This window comes from Stigmatopora argus, chromosome 18 (assembly GCF_051989625.1).
Source record: "Stigmatopora argus isolate UIUO_Sarg chromosome 18, RoL_Sarg_1.0, whole genome shotgun sequence".
NCBI lineage: Eukaryota > Metazoa > Chordata > Actinopteri > Syngnathiformes > Syngnathidae > Stigmatopora > Stigmatopora argus.
The window spans coordinates 11,511,390-11,526,631 of record NC_135404.1 but is presented as its reverse complement, the minus strand read 5'-3'; the positions used below and the strand labels follow the sequence as shown (position 1 = coordinate 11,526,631).

At 41.7% G+C, this 15,242-nt stretch overlaps 2 protein-coding genes across 8 annotated transcripts in view; both read left to right on the top strand.

The window, feature by feature from the left end:
• Positions 1-3,385, top strand: part of raraa (retinoic acid receptor, alpha a) — a 152,382-nt gene extending 148,997 nt beyond the window's left edge. For all 6 annotated transcript variants that reach the window (XM_077625036.1, XM_077625035.1, XM_077625034.1 and 3 more), the window contains 3 exons: positions 1,094-1,298; positions 1,368-1,526; positions 2,014-3,385. In XM_077625036.1, coding sequence (XP_077481162.1) covers positions 1,094-1,298; positions 1,368-1,526; positions 2,014-2,213 — 564 coding nt within the window. In that variant the 3' untranslated portion in view covers positions 2,214-3,385. The remainder of the gene's footprint in view (positions 1-1,093; positions 1,299-1,367; positions 1,527-2,013) is intronic.
• Positions 3,386-5,438: 2,053 nt separating this feature from the next.
• On the top strand, positions 5,439-15,179 carry mki67 (marker of proliferation Ki-67). Of its 2 annotated transcripts, XM_077625435.1 has the most exons (15): positions 5,439-5,605; positions 6,372-6,477; positions 6,668-6,749; positions 6,915-7,030; positions 7,561-8,198; positions 8,281-8,501; positions 8,623-9,436; positions 9,750-9,880; positions 9,975-10,152; positions 10,239-10,385; positions 10,457-11,295; positions 11,469-11,511; positions 11,584-11,667; positions 11,808-13,478; positions 13,561-15,179. In XM_077625435.1, the coding sequence occupies exons 2-15, from the start codon at positions 6,386-6,388 to the stop codon at positions 14,832-14,834; spliced, it is 6,330 nt and encodes a 2,109-aa protein (XP_077481561.1). In that variant the 5' UTR covers positions 5,439-5,605; positions 6,372-6,385; the 3' UTR covers positions 14,835-15,179. The 2 variants fall into 2 exon arrangements, with proteins under 2 accessions (XP_077481561.1, XP_077481562.1); XM_077625436.1 differs by lacking the exons at positions 6,372-6,477; positions 6,668-6,749; positions 6,915-7,030 and having other exon boundaries at positions 5,440-5,605.
• The last annotated feature ends 63 nt before the right edge of the window (positions 15,180-15,242 follow it).

The window sequence follows — 15,242 nt, the reverse complement described above, 5'->3', positions numbered from 1 at the left end:
AAAGCTCGCTGTTTTGCTTTTACATCCACTTTTATTGGCGTGTCTCTGGAGTTTTCAAACTTTACGGCTCTGGGGACGCCTCCAATGAGAGGCACTTTTTCAAGGTCCCCTCATTATCCTAACGCCAATTGCCATGTTTTTTTTTTGGATAGCGAAGAGGGAACAAAAATAAGTGGCAATCTTGGAAGGCAATTTTTTATTTGATCAGAAACCAAGGACATTTTTGTTAAGTACAATAGGAAAATGGAGCACAACAGGCTAAATAGGCAACAGTTTTTCCAGATAACTATACCCTAAAAAAACAATGTAACAGACAGCGCAGAAAAAAAAACATATCATATAAGTCGTAGTCCCAACAAAATTGAAAATAGTGCGACCTATAGTCCAGAAAATATGGTAGCAAAGTGCGATATGTCAAATTTTAGCCATTTTAGATCACGATAGCAATACTTTTTAACTTTTAAGACATTATTTTTGCAACAATCATTTCTCATTCTTATTTTCCACATAGATCACATGTGTCAAAGTGGCGGCCCGGGGGCCAAATCTGGCCCGCCGCATCATTTTGTGTGGCCCGGGAAAGTTAATCATGAGTGCCGACTTTCTGTTTTAGGATCAAATTAAAATGAAGAGTATAGATGTATATTAAATTTCCTGATTTAACCCCCTTTTAAATCAATAATTGTCATTTTTTAATCCATTTTTCTGTGTTTTTAGTTCAAAAATCATTTTGTAAAATCTAAAAATATATTTAAAAAAAGCTAAAAATAAACATTATTTTAGATCTATAAAAAAACTGAATATTCAGGGATTTTAATCCAGTTCTTTTAATCCATTTATTTAAAAAAATCTAAATATTATATCTAAAATGGTCCCGCCCACATGAAATCGAGTTGATGTTAACACGGCCCGCGAACCAACCCGAGTCTGACACCCCTGACATAGATAATGCGTCCATTTAGACAAAAAGTACAACTGTATACATTGTATTGTGGTAGTTATAACGGGGGTGATCCTACTTTGCGTTTTTTCGTTTGTCTGGTCTACATTCGAGGGATTACTGTAGTGTGACGCTTGACCCTGTTGTCCTCAGATACTGCGGATCTGTACACGCTACACCCCGGAGCAAGACACCATGACCTTCTCGGACGGGCTCACGCTAAACAGGACGCAGATGCACAACGCCGGCTTCGGGCCGCTCACGGATCTGGTCTTCGCCTTCGCAAACCAGCTGATCCCTCTGGAAATGGACGACGCCGAAACAGGACTACTCAGCGCCATCTGTCTGCTGTGTGGAGGTGCGCCACGTTCGCCGATCGCCTTCTGGCGGCACCCCGGCTTAATTTTCTCGCCATTTGGACCCACAGATCGGCAGGATCTGGAACAGGCGGAGAAGGTGGATGTCCTTCAGGAGCCTCTTCTGGAGGCGCTCAAGATCTACGTGAGGAAGAGGAGACCTCACAAACCGCACATGTTCCCCAAGATGTTGATGAAGATTACCGATCTGAGGAGCATCAGCGCTAAAGGTCGGTGGACAACAACAAAAAAAAGCACCAATAAATTTGTTATTTAGCTAGAGTTCACTTTTTGGGACTAATTTAATGCAATTTCAATGATGTCTAAAGTGTGATGTAAAACTCATTTGCTGACAGCCCTCCCAGTTTAATTGAATTGGAATTCTTTTATAGGGCGATAGAAACATACTCACCATTGCATGCATATTGTACGCATGATATTTTACTACTTTGGCTGAGAAATGAATGTTTTCAAGATGGCAGTGCTTCAATTTCAATTCACTTTTAGTACAGTATCTGCACTCAATGAAGTACAATATGTCCTACAACATTTCCATTTCAATATTTCAACGCCTCTTTAGCTTCCCATAAGCTACACAACGACCAAGCCTATCAATAAATAATTATAAAACATCATATATCACTGTCAGCGTTCTAACCCAGCGCTCTATCTCTGGCCTAATCATGAATATTTCAACCGTGTTTGTTTTGCCAATAGGCGCCGAGCGCGTCATCACCCTGAAAATGGAAATCCCGGGCTCCATGCCCCCCCTCATCCAGGAGATGCTGGAGAACTCGGAGGGCCTGGAGAGCGGCGCCGCTTCGGGGGGCCGTGCCTGCGCCACCCCGACGGGCAGCTGCAGCCCCAGCCTCTCCCCAAGCTCCGCCCAAAGCAGTCCTGCCACGCAATCGCCGTAGTGACGGCCCACCTTGAGGGCTTTTTTTCCCCTCTTTTTCCTTAATTTCCACTCATACCGGTCAGTCGGAGGAGGAGGAGGATTCTTGACTCCTGAGGGAAGGAGTCCTCCCTCTTCTTCTTGTTCGGCCAGGGGACGCCGCGCCGTAAACACTGCTGATGACTCCTCCCCCTTTCTCGTCCCTCCTCCTCCTCCTCACTTCACCGCCGTTCCTCCACTTTTCTCCGGAAGGCTGTCGAAAAGTCACGAGAATGCAGTGGGAAGCGCGGGAAATGAGAACGGCCAAGATGGGAAGTGACAAACCTCTCTGGGCAGAATTTGACAAACACCAGACACTTTTTTTTTTTGGTCGTCGTTATTGTCGTCGTTGCTGTTTATGATGCAGACTACAAGCTCGGGACTTGTCAAAAGACCCTCCTCCACTTGCTCTTCCTCCTACTCAGAGATTCTGGGTCGTTTCGCTTTTCCCAGCTTCAAAAAAAAGAACAAAAAAAAACTGATTTCGTACACAAAGATATATATAAATATAGAGAATTTTAAGGAACTATCATGATTGAATGAAAGTTCAAAACGAGGACGTGTTCTCTGAGATTAAAGATTGTTGTACTCCCTCACTGTTTTACCCATCATGGGGAGAAAAGTTAGTTTGATCACATGTGTACATTATTCTAAGTAACAAACAAAAAAAGGAAAAGAGAATGACATTTCTTCCAGTACTCAGATAACATACACACATATACACACATACACACACATACACTAATGTGCACAGAAAGAAAACAAGTTGCAATGAAACGAGCATCTAGTCCTCCTCTTCCAGGTTCTTTCTTATTTTATTGCCTCCGGGAACATGGAAAAAAAAAATGATTGTATGAACTTGGTTGTATGATATGGTCACAGGTCCTTTCAAGAAATCCAATTAATGAAGATTCATTATTAAGGTGTATTTTAAGTAGCCTTTTGAGTTTGTGTATATATGCTGTATTAATTTCTTAAAAACTATGAAGAGTTTTAGGCTTCACATGATTTTTTTTTAAGAATACCCTTTGTGTTTTGTTCATGGGTTTGTGAGTCAAGAAAAAAAATTGAGCACACTTTACTGAAGGAAGTTCTTTCATGTTATGTGTCCTACTAAATACTGGACAGACCCTTAAGCCCCCCCCCCCCCCCCCCCCCCCCCCCCCCCCCCATCACTGGCTGTCCATCATGTGGTGTTCACAAACACCCCGTGTGTGTGTGTGTGTGTCCATAACATCAATGACTACAGTAGCACTCCATTAATTTTGGGCCATGTAGCAGAAACAAATGTGGTGTTTAGGGTGGTTTTCTATGATTCAGAAAAAGAGAAAAAGACATAAAATGGTGGAGGCCACCACTTGTAGCTTGCCAGGTTCAGGTTTGCAGCTTCAGAGAGTTCAAATGTGAAGAATGGTGTACTGTACACACTTATAAAAATAGCAGATCAGGTCAGTAATGTGCAGTTCAGGGGTAGGGAACATTTTTGCTTTTCGGTGGTACCTTGAGTTATAAGAGATCTAACTACAAGGAGCAGTGCAAATTGAGTTGCAGCATAAAGCCATGATGCAAAAACTCTGATTTGTATTCAGTTTTTTTTTTTATTACAATATGCTTTCATAGAGCACATTCATTTCAATGCAGAGAAAAATCCTGACAAAATGAGCTCCCAAAACTTGTATCTCAAGGTACCACTTTTTTCATAAAATTGGTTCAGGGCAATAGTAAATTTTGGGAAAAAATGTGATCAAATGTACAATATTTAGGGACTTTAGATGACCCCGTCTTCGTGGGTTTCAATTTTTTGGGACTTATACGACAGACCAGATCAAATGCGGCCTATAGGATCTCTACCCGAAATATTGTGGATGGGAATAGATTTCATGACAGTAGCTAGACATGATTTGTACACCTGGAGAATGACTTTTGAAACAACCCTGCACCCTGTGATCACTTTACGCCAAAACGCCTTCACTTCCATTGTCATTAGACCATCATTACTGTACACACACGCACGCACGCCAACGTCTCAGGAAGGAATCATTTTGTATGCTTGGCCTGTCCTTTGAATATGTTCTGTTCTGTACTGCACTCCCCTCCATCACACACATACACACACACACACACACTGCTACTGAGCCCCAATATTTTCCTTCAGTCACATGCCCGCACACAAGAAAAACTGAAAAAGACCCAACGACATCTTTATCAGTCCAAGCTGCTTCCCTCGTCATGCGGGACTGTACGAAAGAGCGCACAATTTGACTCTCTCTCTCTCTCCACGGCTCATTTGGATAACACACATTTGAGAAGTATGGAATATGTTGCAATTTTTTTTGTCAAGATTATCAAGCGACTTTGGGAAAAAAAGAAGAAAGAAAACAAAAAAAATCTCTAAAAAAAATAATAATAAAACCAACATTTAATAATAAACCAATGTGCATTTGGGTGTTGCATGCGATGTGATTGTAACTCTTGGGGGAAGTTTAGAAAGTTTTATGCCACTGAAATATAGTAAGCAATTAAATGGTCGGCCACTAGTTGGCAGTAAAGAAACCACATAAAGCTAAACGAGCTTTGCTCACAGTGCCCAAATTTCATATTCATTGCGTCAGTAAACTTGACAGTGACATTGAAAGCTATTTTGGTATACAATGCCTACTTTAGCTGCTATTTTATTTTGTCTGTGGTAAACCTTGAGGTGTTTACATTTATCATGTAAATTAGATGATTAATGCCTCAAAAAGGGACACACAGGAGCATTTGTTGTTCTTTTGTACTGGTCTTGCTGGTTCATAAATCACATTTGCATCATTTTCGGAAAAGAAAGAAAGAAAAACAAAGAGAAAGCATCGTCACACGATTGTTTTTTGCAGCTAATTGGACTCATTTGACTGTTCCCGCCTACTAGCTGTTGCTAAGGCATTTCGACCAATCAGAGTCTTTCGCGGGGGATTTCAAACTTCAAATCTTCCTCCTCACATTGAAATGGTATCGTTCCGCGAGAAATATGAACAATATAGTCCCTTTCATTCAAGGACAAAGATTTTTTAAATTGTGACAACACAAATTTCATTTGAATATATAGCAATCATAATATGTATCAAAATAATCTTGGAATAAGATTGAAGAAGTGATTTTGTGTGTGGTTTTGCATAGACGTGCGGAGGGATACTACAACCTCCCTCTGAACGAAGAACATCGGCTCCGCCATTCGGAAAACTAGCTTCAACATTAGCCACGTTTAGTTAGACGCACCCGTGTACATTTAGCTTTTAGAATGATGTTAACGTTTTAATAATCATTTGTCGGAGTTTCGGTCCTGTTTGTGTATGTTTATGGATCATCTGAAGCGGACGTGTCGTTGAAAGAATCCAGGTAAGGTTGTTTTAAATTAAATGTACCAGTCGCGTGGGGACTTGGGTGACGGGTTTGACGCTTTTAGCTTGTGGCCAATTTTCTTTAAAACATTTTGCCAATGTTGCTAAAACCTTACTTTCATTTAAGTTGACTGCAGAAGGAATTCCACGAAGTCAATAAATATTCAAGAACATTAATTCAATAAACTCCTATAACGTTGTTTTATTAATCATAGAGGACGTAATAATCTTTTGCTTTGTAACCAAAGTTTTCGAAAAACCTAAATGCGAAAATATTTTGTAGCATGAAAAAAAAATAGTTTTTCATTTTTGAAATAACTGCCAGGGAAGCCTTCTAAATGGAGACGTTAGCCTTAATCATTTGATAAAAATAGCCCACACTACTTACGTCCAAATATTCGCATTTGAGTTATTAATAAGTAATATTGTTCAGAAAACATTTTCAATACGTATGTGCTACTTCACTTTATAAACAGCGGCTACATATGGCTGCGGTTCGCCACGTTAATTCATTAAATATGTTATCTGAAACCTTTCACGCCGTTATCTCAGTACTTTTAAAGAAACACATTTTCGATATATCTCACAGATAGCTCACCTTTAACCAAATTAAAAACCATCAGAGCTGTTTAACTATTGTTCTGATTTTTTTTTACTTGAGTTTTTACAAACTTCAATCTCAATTGGTTTGATAAATGATGTTACTTTAATGGTTGCAATTAGCTAAGGCTTTATGTGCAATGTTTTTCCATTTTTCTTTAAAGGTAACGTTGCCAGAATGCCACTTCACGGTAAGATCGTTGTGGTTAAACGGAGCGGGGGTGACGGAACTGAATTCCCCCTTGTTGCATCTCACTGCTTGTTTGGAAGGTGAGCTTCAATGGGCACTTATATAATTTTCCAATTGATTATTTTATCAGCCATTCTTTTGTTCAGTGATCTAAAGATTGCATTCAAGCTGAGCAATTTGACAAATGACCTCATTGCGATTTCTCTGACCAACGTTGCCATTTTCAATCCATTTGCTACACATGCGTCTGCTTTTGCGTTCTCTTAACAGGAAGCCGGACTGTGATATACGTATTCAAATTCCCCAAGTCTCCAAGGAGCACTGCAGAATTGATTTGAATGAAAATAAAGAGGTAATACAGGAGATACTTAACTGGCATTGTGGCATTTTTACTAGACAGTAATTAAATGTAATCTCTAGAAAACCCACTCATTTAATTAGTCAATGAGTGGACGACAGGATATTTGCGTATATAATGAAAAGCCTATATTACAATGGTCCTCTTTTTTTTCCCTAGGTTATTTTAACAAACCTCACCGCTGTTAACCCGACCCTTATTAACGGAGAGGTTCTACAACAGCCGGAGCGTTTGAAGGATGGAGATGTCATAACCATTATTGACCGTTCTTTCAGGTGCGTGATTGCCAAATTGTGTATTTGGTCCAAAGAACTAACGTGGGCTTTCATACAAAGCATGTCTTGTCACGAGTGACTTTCGACTTATCCCCTCACGGCTTGCCACAGAGTTTGTTTAAATGAAAGTGGTGGCCCGGAGCCAAATCTGGCCCGCCGCATCATTTTGTGTGGCCCGGGAAAGTAAATCATGAATGCCGACTTTCTGTTTTAGTATCAAATTAAAATGAAGAGTATAGATGTCTATTAAATTTCCTGATTTTCCCCCTTTTAAATCAATAATTGTAATGTTTTAATCATTTTTTTCTGTGTTTTTAGTTCAAAAATCATTTTGTAAAATCTAAAAATATATATAAAAAGCTCAAATAAACATTGTTTTAGATCTATAAAAAACTGAATATTCAGGGCTTTAAAAAAATCTAAATATATCTAAAATGGTCCGGCCCGCATGAAATCGAGTTGACGTTAACGCGGCCCGCGAACCAACCCGAGTCTGACACCCCTGACTTAGTGCATTTCATTATTTTCAGGTTTGAGTACCCTCCAGCACCCACACCAAAGAAGTGTGCTAAAGGAAGGAAATCCGGAACCCCCAAACCTCATTTGAAAGATGGAACCAACCACAACGTTGAGCGACCAGTGGAGCAGACGAAGGAAAAGGACCCTAAGGAGGATGAAGAAACTCAAAAAACCAAGGAATCGTCTCCTTTTAATGATCTTTATCAAATGATCAGGAAGTCTCTGGATGTGAAGACACCTCGGAAATCGACTGCCACCACTGTGCAGACACCAGCGAGAAAAAGTCAGGTTTCTGCTTTAGGCAAAGGCTCACCAAAAGTGCCTGAGGCCAAGTTCTCTAGTGGCAATGTGGTAGCGGAGTTTAAAAACAAAAATAATGCCACTCCAACATCTGAAAAGCGCAGGAATTCTCAGGTTCTTCCTGCCGATGTGACAATTCCTTGTAAAGATGTAGAAAACGTCAAGCGTGAAGCAGGCTCGCCACAGACAAGGCCACGTGTCACTCCTCAAAGGTTTAGTGACGGGGGTGCTAGTGTGATCACCAAGTCGCCTACGAGTCGCAAAAGCAAGGCGGGCACGCCAGCCAAGGAACACGATCAATTAATAAGCAGTCCAGAAGATGCAAACTCTCCAGGAGTCCCTGGAAATGGTAAATATTGTATTATGGAAAGTTCTTGTTCCAACATGTCATCCTTATTTCTGTTTCACATTTTTCGTTTTATCACATCAAGGGTTGCCCCAAAAACGCAAAATTGGAGACTCGTTTGATTCGCCGGCACTGCAAAAGAAGAAATCTGTTTCCTTTGGATGTGATCTAGTTCCCGAGTTGTTTGACAAAAAACTGCCCCCGGATTCTCCGCTATGTAAAGGAGAGAATCCAAGGAGGAGCCTGTGTCTTTCTAAACCTCCAAAATCACTGTTGAGAAGAGCATCGGTCATTGGTCTGATTAAGGTAGGAATCAAATGAACCAAGTTTGATGTTTGACAATTACATAGCTGAATGTGGTTGACTGGCAGTGAAAAATATGCAAAATCCACATTTATTTGAAAACTTTGTTTATTTATTTTTTTAGGAGGCTGAAAGTCCTGCAAAAAAGAACTTTGACTCTCCTAAAACATCTGCTAAGAAATCTCCAAAAGGATCCATGTCCTCTCCAGGGAAAAAGAGTCCAAAACTCAGTACACCATCCCCTTGTAAGAAATTGACAAAATCTTCACCAGCCTCTACAGCAATGCAAACTCCAACCAAAAGATCACCAAAACCCTCCACAACGCCTGTCAAGGCCCTGTTTTCCGGAGACAGATTGTCAAAATCCAGGTTCTCTTTCCCTGCATCTTCTGAAAAGACATCAAAACTCAGCCTGCCTTCCTCCAAGTCACCAAAAACTACTCCAGTCCCTCCCAAACTGGTTTTTCTGGACCTGAAGTCACCAAAATCCAAGAATGCCAAAGATTCATTGCCAGGAGCAAAATCGCCCAAATCAAAATGTTCCTCCCCATCACCTTCTGTAAAGACCTCAACAAAACTAAGCACACCGATAAGAACACCTTCCCCCAGCAGAAAATTGGAAAGCCTCACTGGCGAGGAAATATCTACTAGCACAACGAGAACATCGCCAAGGTTTAGCCCTCAGGAAAATGTCAATAAAACAGCAGCCCAAAAAGTCCAGGAGTCCCAAATGAACACTTCATCCGTACAAGGACGCTTCACTGTGTCCCACAGCCAAACCCCATTACCAAATGCAGAAAAATCCACAGTTCCAGTGACGCCCAAAATCCCTCTGGTACGGAAGAGCATGAAGAATGCTTCACGGAAGACTCCCTTGGCCAAGAGTGCTATGAGAAACATCGTCAGAAGAAGCGGCGTTTCACGGGCATCTATGAAAGGTACTGTATATTTAGCCCCTAAACAAGGCGACTCTTTATATTTTTATATGACTTATTTATGTTTTTACTGGGAAAACGCACTTTGTGGAGTAGCACCACCGATTTCGTTATACGCAGCTGTGTATAATGACAATTAAGGCTTTTGATTTGATTTGAAAATACGGTGCCCTTGAACCTTTTGATTCTCCGTGCAAGTAAAAAGCAGTGAGCAGGTTTGGTATCATGCAATCATATTAAAATGGTGACATCTGACCTAGTTGCTTTCATTTCTGTTTTAGCTTTGATATCAGATGCATTGGTTTCTTTGTTTCAGCTCTTAGTTCCTGGGCAGACACCGTCAGGTTTGGGAAAGCGAAAATCCAAGCCCGCGTACCAGCGACAAAAGCACTTCGGAGCGCTGTCGTGAAGAGTGAAGTTCCAAAGAAAATTGTTTCGAGACCACAGGTGCATTTTCGCTTTAAGTCAACAGTCATACTTAGTGTAAGTATTGAGTTTTGCATTGCAGTGATTAGCACTCACCATGTTCTCAACTTTCTAGACTGCTGTAAAACCACAGCTCAACCCAATGAGCACCGGACACGCTGATTCACCTGTGACCATTGTTGTGGGCCGAGCATTCAAGCAGAAAATAGCCAACCCTACCAGAGCTGCACCAAAAGTCATCTTCAATACAGCCATTTCAAAGAAAAACCTGAAAATGGATGAGGATTTGTCAGGTAATGACATTTATTTACATTCTTCTAACAATAAAAGGCCCTCTATTCTCAGATTGTCATTATTCCACCTTCTTTTGAATTGTTAGGAATCTCTGAAATGTTTAAAACACCCTTAAGAGATGAGAAGAAAAGATTGGAAACCAACAACAGCAGCAATGTGACAAAGACATCTTTGGCAGTTAATGAAACATCTATGTCAGAACCTTCTGTATTAAACACCCCCGAGGAGCCAGGTAAAATGTCTGCATTGACTTGAATTTGTAACTCGGACCAACCGAAGAAATAATGGATTTGCTCTTTTTAGGTGAAATGGTGGTATCCCCACTTACTCTTACTGGAAAAGCATCCAAATTTAACAAGGAGGCAGTAAAACGCCTTCTTAATGTAAGTCAAGAATGCAGTTGTGACACCTCTCCAGTTGAGACGAAGACTAATTCTTTTGCACAGCCATACACAAAGATCGTTAGTGCCGTACCGACTCCTCAGCAGAAGACGCCGAGACTTAAGACGGAACGTGTTGAGGATGTGAGAGAAAAACTCTTGGAAACACTCAAACCTGAGCAACCAAAATCCTTCACTGGGGTGAAGAGAATAACGAAAATAGTCAAACAGAAGACTGAACCTCTTGAGGATCTGAGAGGAAAACTCCTAAAAACCCCAAAGCAAAAGTTAGAGCAAAATGAATGCCTCTCTGGCGTTAAAAGAATTTTTACCACTCTGGAAAAAAGTGATCCCATTGAATTACGAAAGGAGCTTCTCAAAACTCCAAGGACTGCAGAAGATGCCGATCTTTCTTGCAGTGGTAAGCACCCTGTGGAGAAACCAGTGGAAGACCTACAAACCCCAGCTAAGGCATGTCAAAACCTACCAGAAAAGATTGATTTGACAACTCCAAAAGTAAATAGCTCTCCAGTGGACTGTCTTTCTGGAATTAAAAGTATATTTCAAACGCCTAAGCAAAAAAGCGCCCCCGTTGAAGGCATCCTCGAAATTGAGAGGCTCGTGAAGACTCCTAAGGAGAAAAGTAAACCAATGGAGGAGAATTTTGCTATTAAGCAACTTATGAAGTCCCCCAAGCTTAAGCGTCTTGCTTCTATAGAGGACTTTGAAGGACTCCCAGAGCTCCTGGATGACACACCTGAGGTAAACTGGTTTAAATGGATAACTGCTTTGAGTTTGAATTCATTTGCTAGCTAAATAATTAGGGAAAAATATCAGCATTCCGACAGTGAGCTGAGTAATAAGCAGAACATTTGTGATAGTATTCTTGCTGGAGAACTTAATGCTCATCTCAAAATTCTGTTCATCTCTTACAGTTGCAAGATCAATCTGAAGGTAGTGGCCTGGATGAAGCAAAAGGTATGTTACTTTTATTATTATACATGTATAACCATACTTAATTTCCTTTTTTTCCCTACTTATGTTCACTAGAGCTAGATTTTACTCAAGAACAACCACAAGACAATAGGTCATCAGTTGTGAACCTTGACGTGCCCCAAAATGAGCTCGCTAAAGGTATGGCTTTACAGTACTCATTAATAGTCGACAAAATAATAATACATTTACATGATTTAAAGAACATGAGGTTCTACGGCTAAATGTCACAACTTACTGCGATGGTACATTTCCTCAACCGAAGTGTTTTGCTTTCGCAGAGACAACTGAAGTTTCAGAAGAGTGTGGGTCAGCAGTGAAAGCAGTTTCTCAGGATGTGTTGGACAATGCACCAGAAGTTGCTGGTATGGACATAGGTCCTGCTGTGTCAGTCATTTCCAAGGAACCAGTCCGAGGCAGAAGGGCCAAAATAGAAGAGGCCAAAGTTTCTGAACCGGAGGTGGTAGAATCATCTCAGGTTCCAGTCAGAGCAAAAAGGGGGAAGAAGGCAGAGCCTTCTGACCCACTTGAAGAAGAAACTAAAGCTACACCTAAGCCTAAAAGAGGAAGATATGTCAAAAAGATTGAGAAGGTACAAGAAGCTGCCATTGAATCCATGCCAGAACCTGAGATTGAGCAGTGTATCTTAGTTGAAATGGAATCGGAAATTAACGGTGACGTTAAAATACCTTTAGAAAAAGAGTCTGAGAAGCCTAAAAGAGGAAGGCGAGCTAAAACAGACTTGGAACAAATTGAGACAAATCCAAGTGAGACTTTGCTGAAGTCTGACAATGAAACGAGTCTCCCAGTTAATATTGATTCTGCAATGACTGACAAAGTTGCGCCTTTGGAGTACGAGACTGGGAAGCCTAAAAGAGGGCGGGTTGCCAAAAAGGCAGTCGAGCAAATTGATAACGTCCCCGAAGCCTCCAATGAAGCTTTGTCCAAACCTGAGAGTGAGATAAGTCTTGCAGATGATACAGAGCCCGAAATGAACGAGAGAGCCGGAAGACCTAAAAGAGGACGCTATGCCAAAAAGGCCACGGAACAAATTGATGTGGTCCCCGAAGCTGCCACTGAAATGTTGAATCCTGAGAGTGAGGCAAGTCTACCAGTTGATGTAGAACCTCCAACTCTCAGCTCTGTGGCACCTTTGGAAGAAGAGGTAGCGAAGCCCAGAAGAGGAAGGTATGCCAAAAAGGTCTTGGAACAGATCGACACAGTCCAAAAAGTTACCATTGAAACTTTGTCAAATCCTGAGAGTGAGGCAAGTCTCCCAGTTGATGTAGAACCTCCAGTTAACAGCTCTGTGACAACTTTGGAAGAAGAGGTAGCAAAGCCCAGAAGAGGACGCTATGCCAAAAAGGACACGGAACAAATTGATGTGGTCCCCGAAGCAGCCACTGAAATGTTGAATCCTGAGAGTGAGGCAAGTCTACCAGTTGATGTAGAACCTCCAACTCTCAGCTCTGTGGCACCTTTGGAAGAAGAGGTAGCGAAGCCCAGAAGAGGACGGTATGCCAAAAAGGTCTTGGAACAGATCGACACAGTCCACAAAGTCACCACTGAAACTTTTTCAAATCCTGAGAGTGAGGCAAGTCTCCCAGTTGATGTAGAACCTCCAGTTAACAGCTCGGTGACACCTTTGGAAGAAGAGGTAGTGAAGCCCAAAAGAGGAAGGTATGCCAGAAAGGCAATGACAGAAATTGATGCTGTCCCAGTAGATATTAGGCCCACAAGAGGAAGGTATGCCAAAAAGGCATTGGAACAAACCGAAAGTGTTCTGGAGCTTGCCACCAAAACTGAGCCTGAAGCCAGCCATAGTGTTGAACATTTGGTTGAAGAAGCTGTAAAACCCAAGCGTGGAAGAAAAGCCACACAGCAAGCAGCTCCATCCAAACCATCTCAGCCCTCTGCCTGCAGTGATGTTCCTAATGATGAGCCCACAGAAGGTACTTGACGTTGCACCTTACATTTGAATTAAGTGGGTGTTGCATTTACTCAATGTTTGTCCTTTAATTTCTGCTGTTTTAGATGTCAAAGTTGTGAATGACCGCCAAGGGAAGATTTCGACCGAAGACAGTGGAAATGCCACTTCAGGGTCTTCTGAGAATTTGAATGAAGTAGAGACTGCAGTAGCAGTAGATGTCCCTGTTCTTGTCAAAAAGTCTGTTCGAGGGAAAAGAGCCAAACCGGTAGAATCTACAGCAGAGGGGGGTGAGCCGGTTGAAGATTTTGAAGAAGCTCCAGTCAGAGCAAGAAGAGGAAAAAGACTTGAAACAACTGCACCACCCGCTGCCAGACAAAATGCTAGAAGTAGGAATGCAAAGACAAAAATTGTCATGACTGATGCGCTGCCTGAAATGACAACAGAAAAAGATGTCGCGACAGGAACTGCAGAAATGAACAGTATCCAAGACGATGTCAAGATTCTAGTAGAGGAATCGGTCATAAAGCCGATTCGGGGCAGGAAACCTAAACGCCCCCTTGCTGAACCCCCTCACCCTGAGCCAGAAAATACACCGGACGACAAACAGTCTTCTGTCTCTGAAAAAACAAAGATTTCGGAACCAGATCAGGTGAGTGAACAGGCTTCCGGGGTTTCGAACCTAAGAAGAGGACCACGAAAGCCAAAGCCGGATGCCGTTACTTCAGAATCTGCAGAGAATCAAGATGGTCCAGTTGAAAAACCCAAGCCAGGCAGTAGAGCGAAACAACTTAAAACTGAAACCGTGTCAGACTTGCTTGAGGAAAATCCCGAACCTGAACAGAAGCGCCCAAGGGGAAGAGTCGCGAGGACTGTTTTGAAGACTCAGATAAAAGATGCAGTTCCGGCCAAGAGAACACGCCGAGGGGTAGCGGCTGCCTGCGAAGAGACCCAAAAACCTTCTCCCGTTCCAGTTCCGGACTCTGAGCCACCTGTCGAACCAGTCAAAAGGACAAGACGAGCAGTTGCTAAACCCTCAAGCGATCCGTCCAAAGATTCAAACACCGTCAATGCTCAAGAAGAAACAAAGACGGACAGGTCGGTAAAATTCAACGCGGAGGTCGAAGTTCACGATATTCCTAAAAGATCCGTCAAGGTAGTTCGAGGCAAGAGGGTGAGCCCTAGCGATGGCACTGAGCTTCTGAGCAAGAATGCTGATAAAACTGAAGAGGACCTCTCAGAAAAAGCAATGGAATCCCAGCCTCCAAAGAGAGCCAGGCGAGGAGCGAAGCTTGCAAATGAAGCAGAAGATGCCAAGAAAGCTGAAGATACTGAGACTCAGGCAAATACTAGAAGAAGAGCAAGAGCATCCAAAAAGTGAACACTTGCATTTCAATGTTCCGGCCATGTTTTTCTCTCTGAGTTTTTACTGGTATTCTGTAATTCTTTTTCTATTAGATGACCAATTGAGCACTGTGCTGATTTTATTTCATGGCAGGGCATTTTATCAGAGTTATTTGTGTGGTTCTGTCTGTTTTAGCATGAGGGGGAAAAAGTTAAAAAGTTCCACTGTTTTTATGCATTTTTCCCCTGGAATCATTTCCTTTTTTTAATTGTTGTTTACCTCGACCGTTAGGGCTGAAATGTTAGTGATTGATGTTTTGTATCCGGAGCTTTGTTTTAGGGTTCCTCTTTTATTGAATAAAATCAAAATGTTTAGAGATGGTATGGGTGTATAACATTTTGTGAACTGTTGGGAATTAAAAAAAATGCATTAAATTAGCCCAAA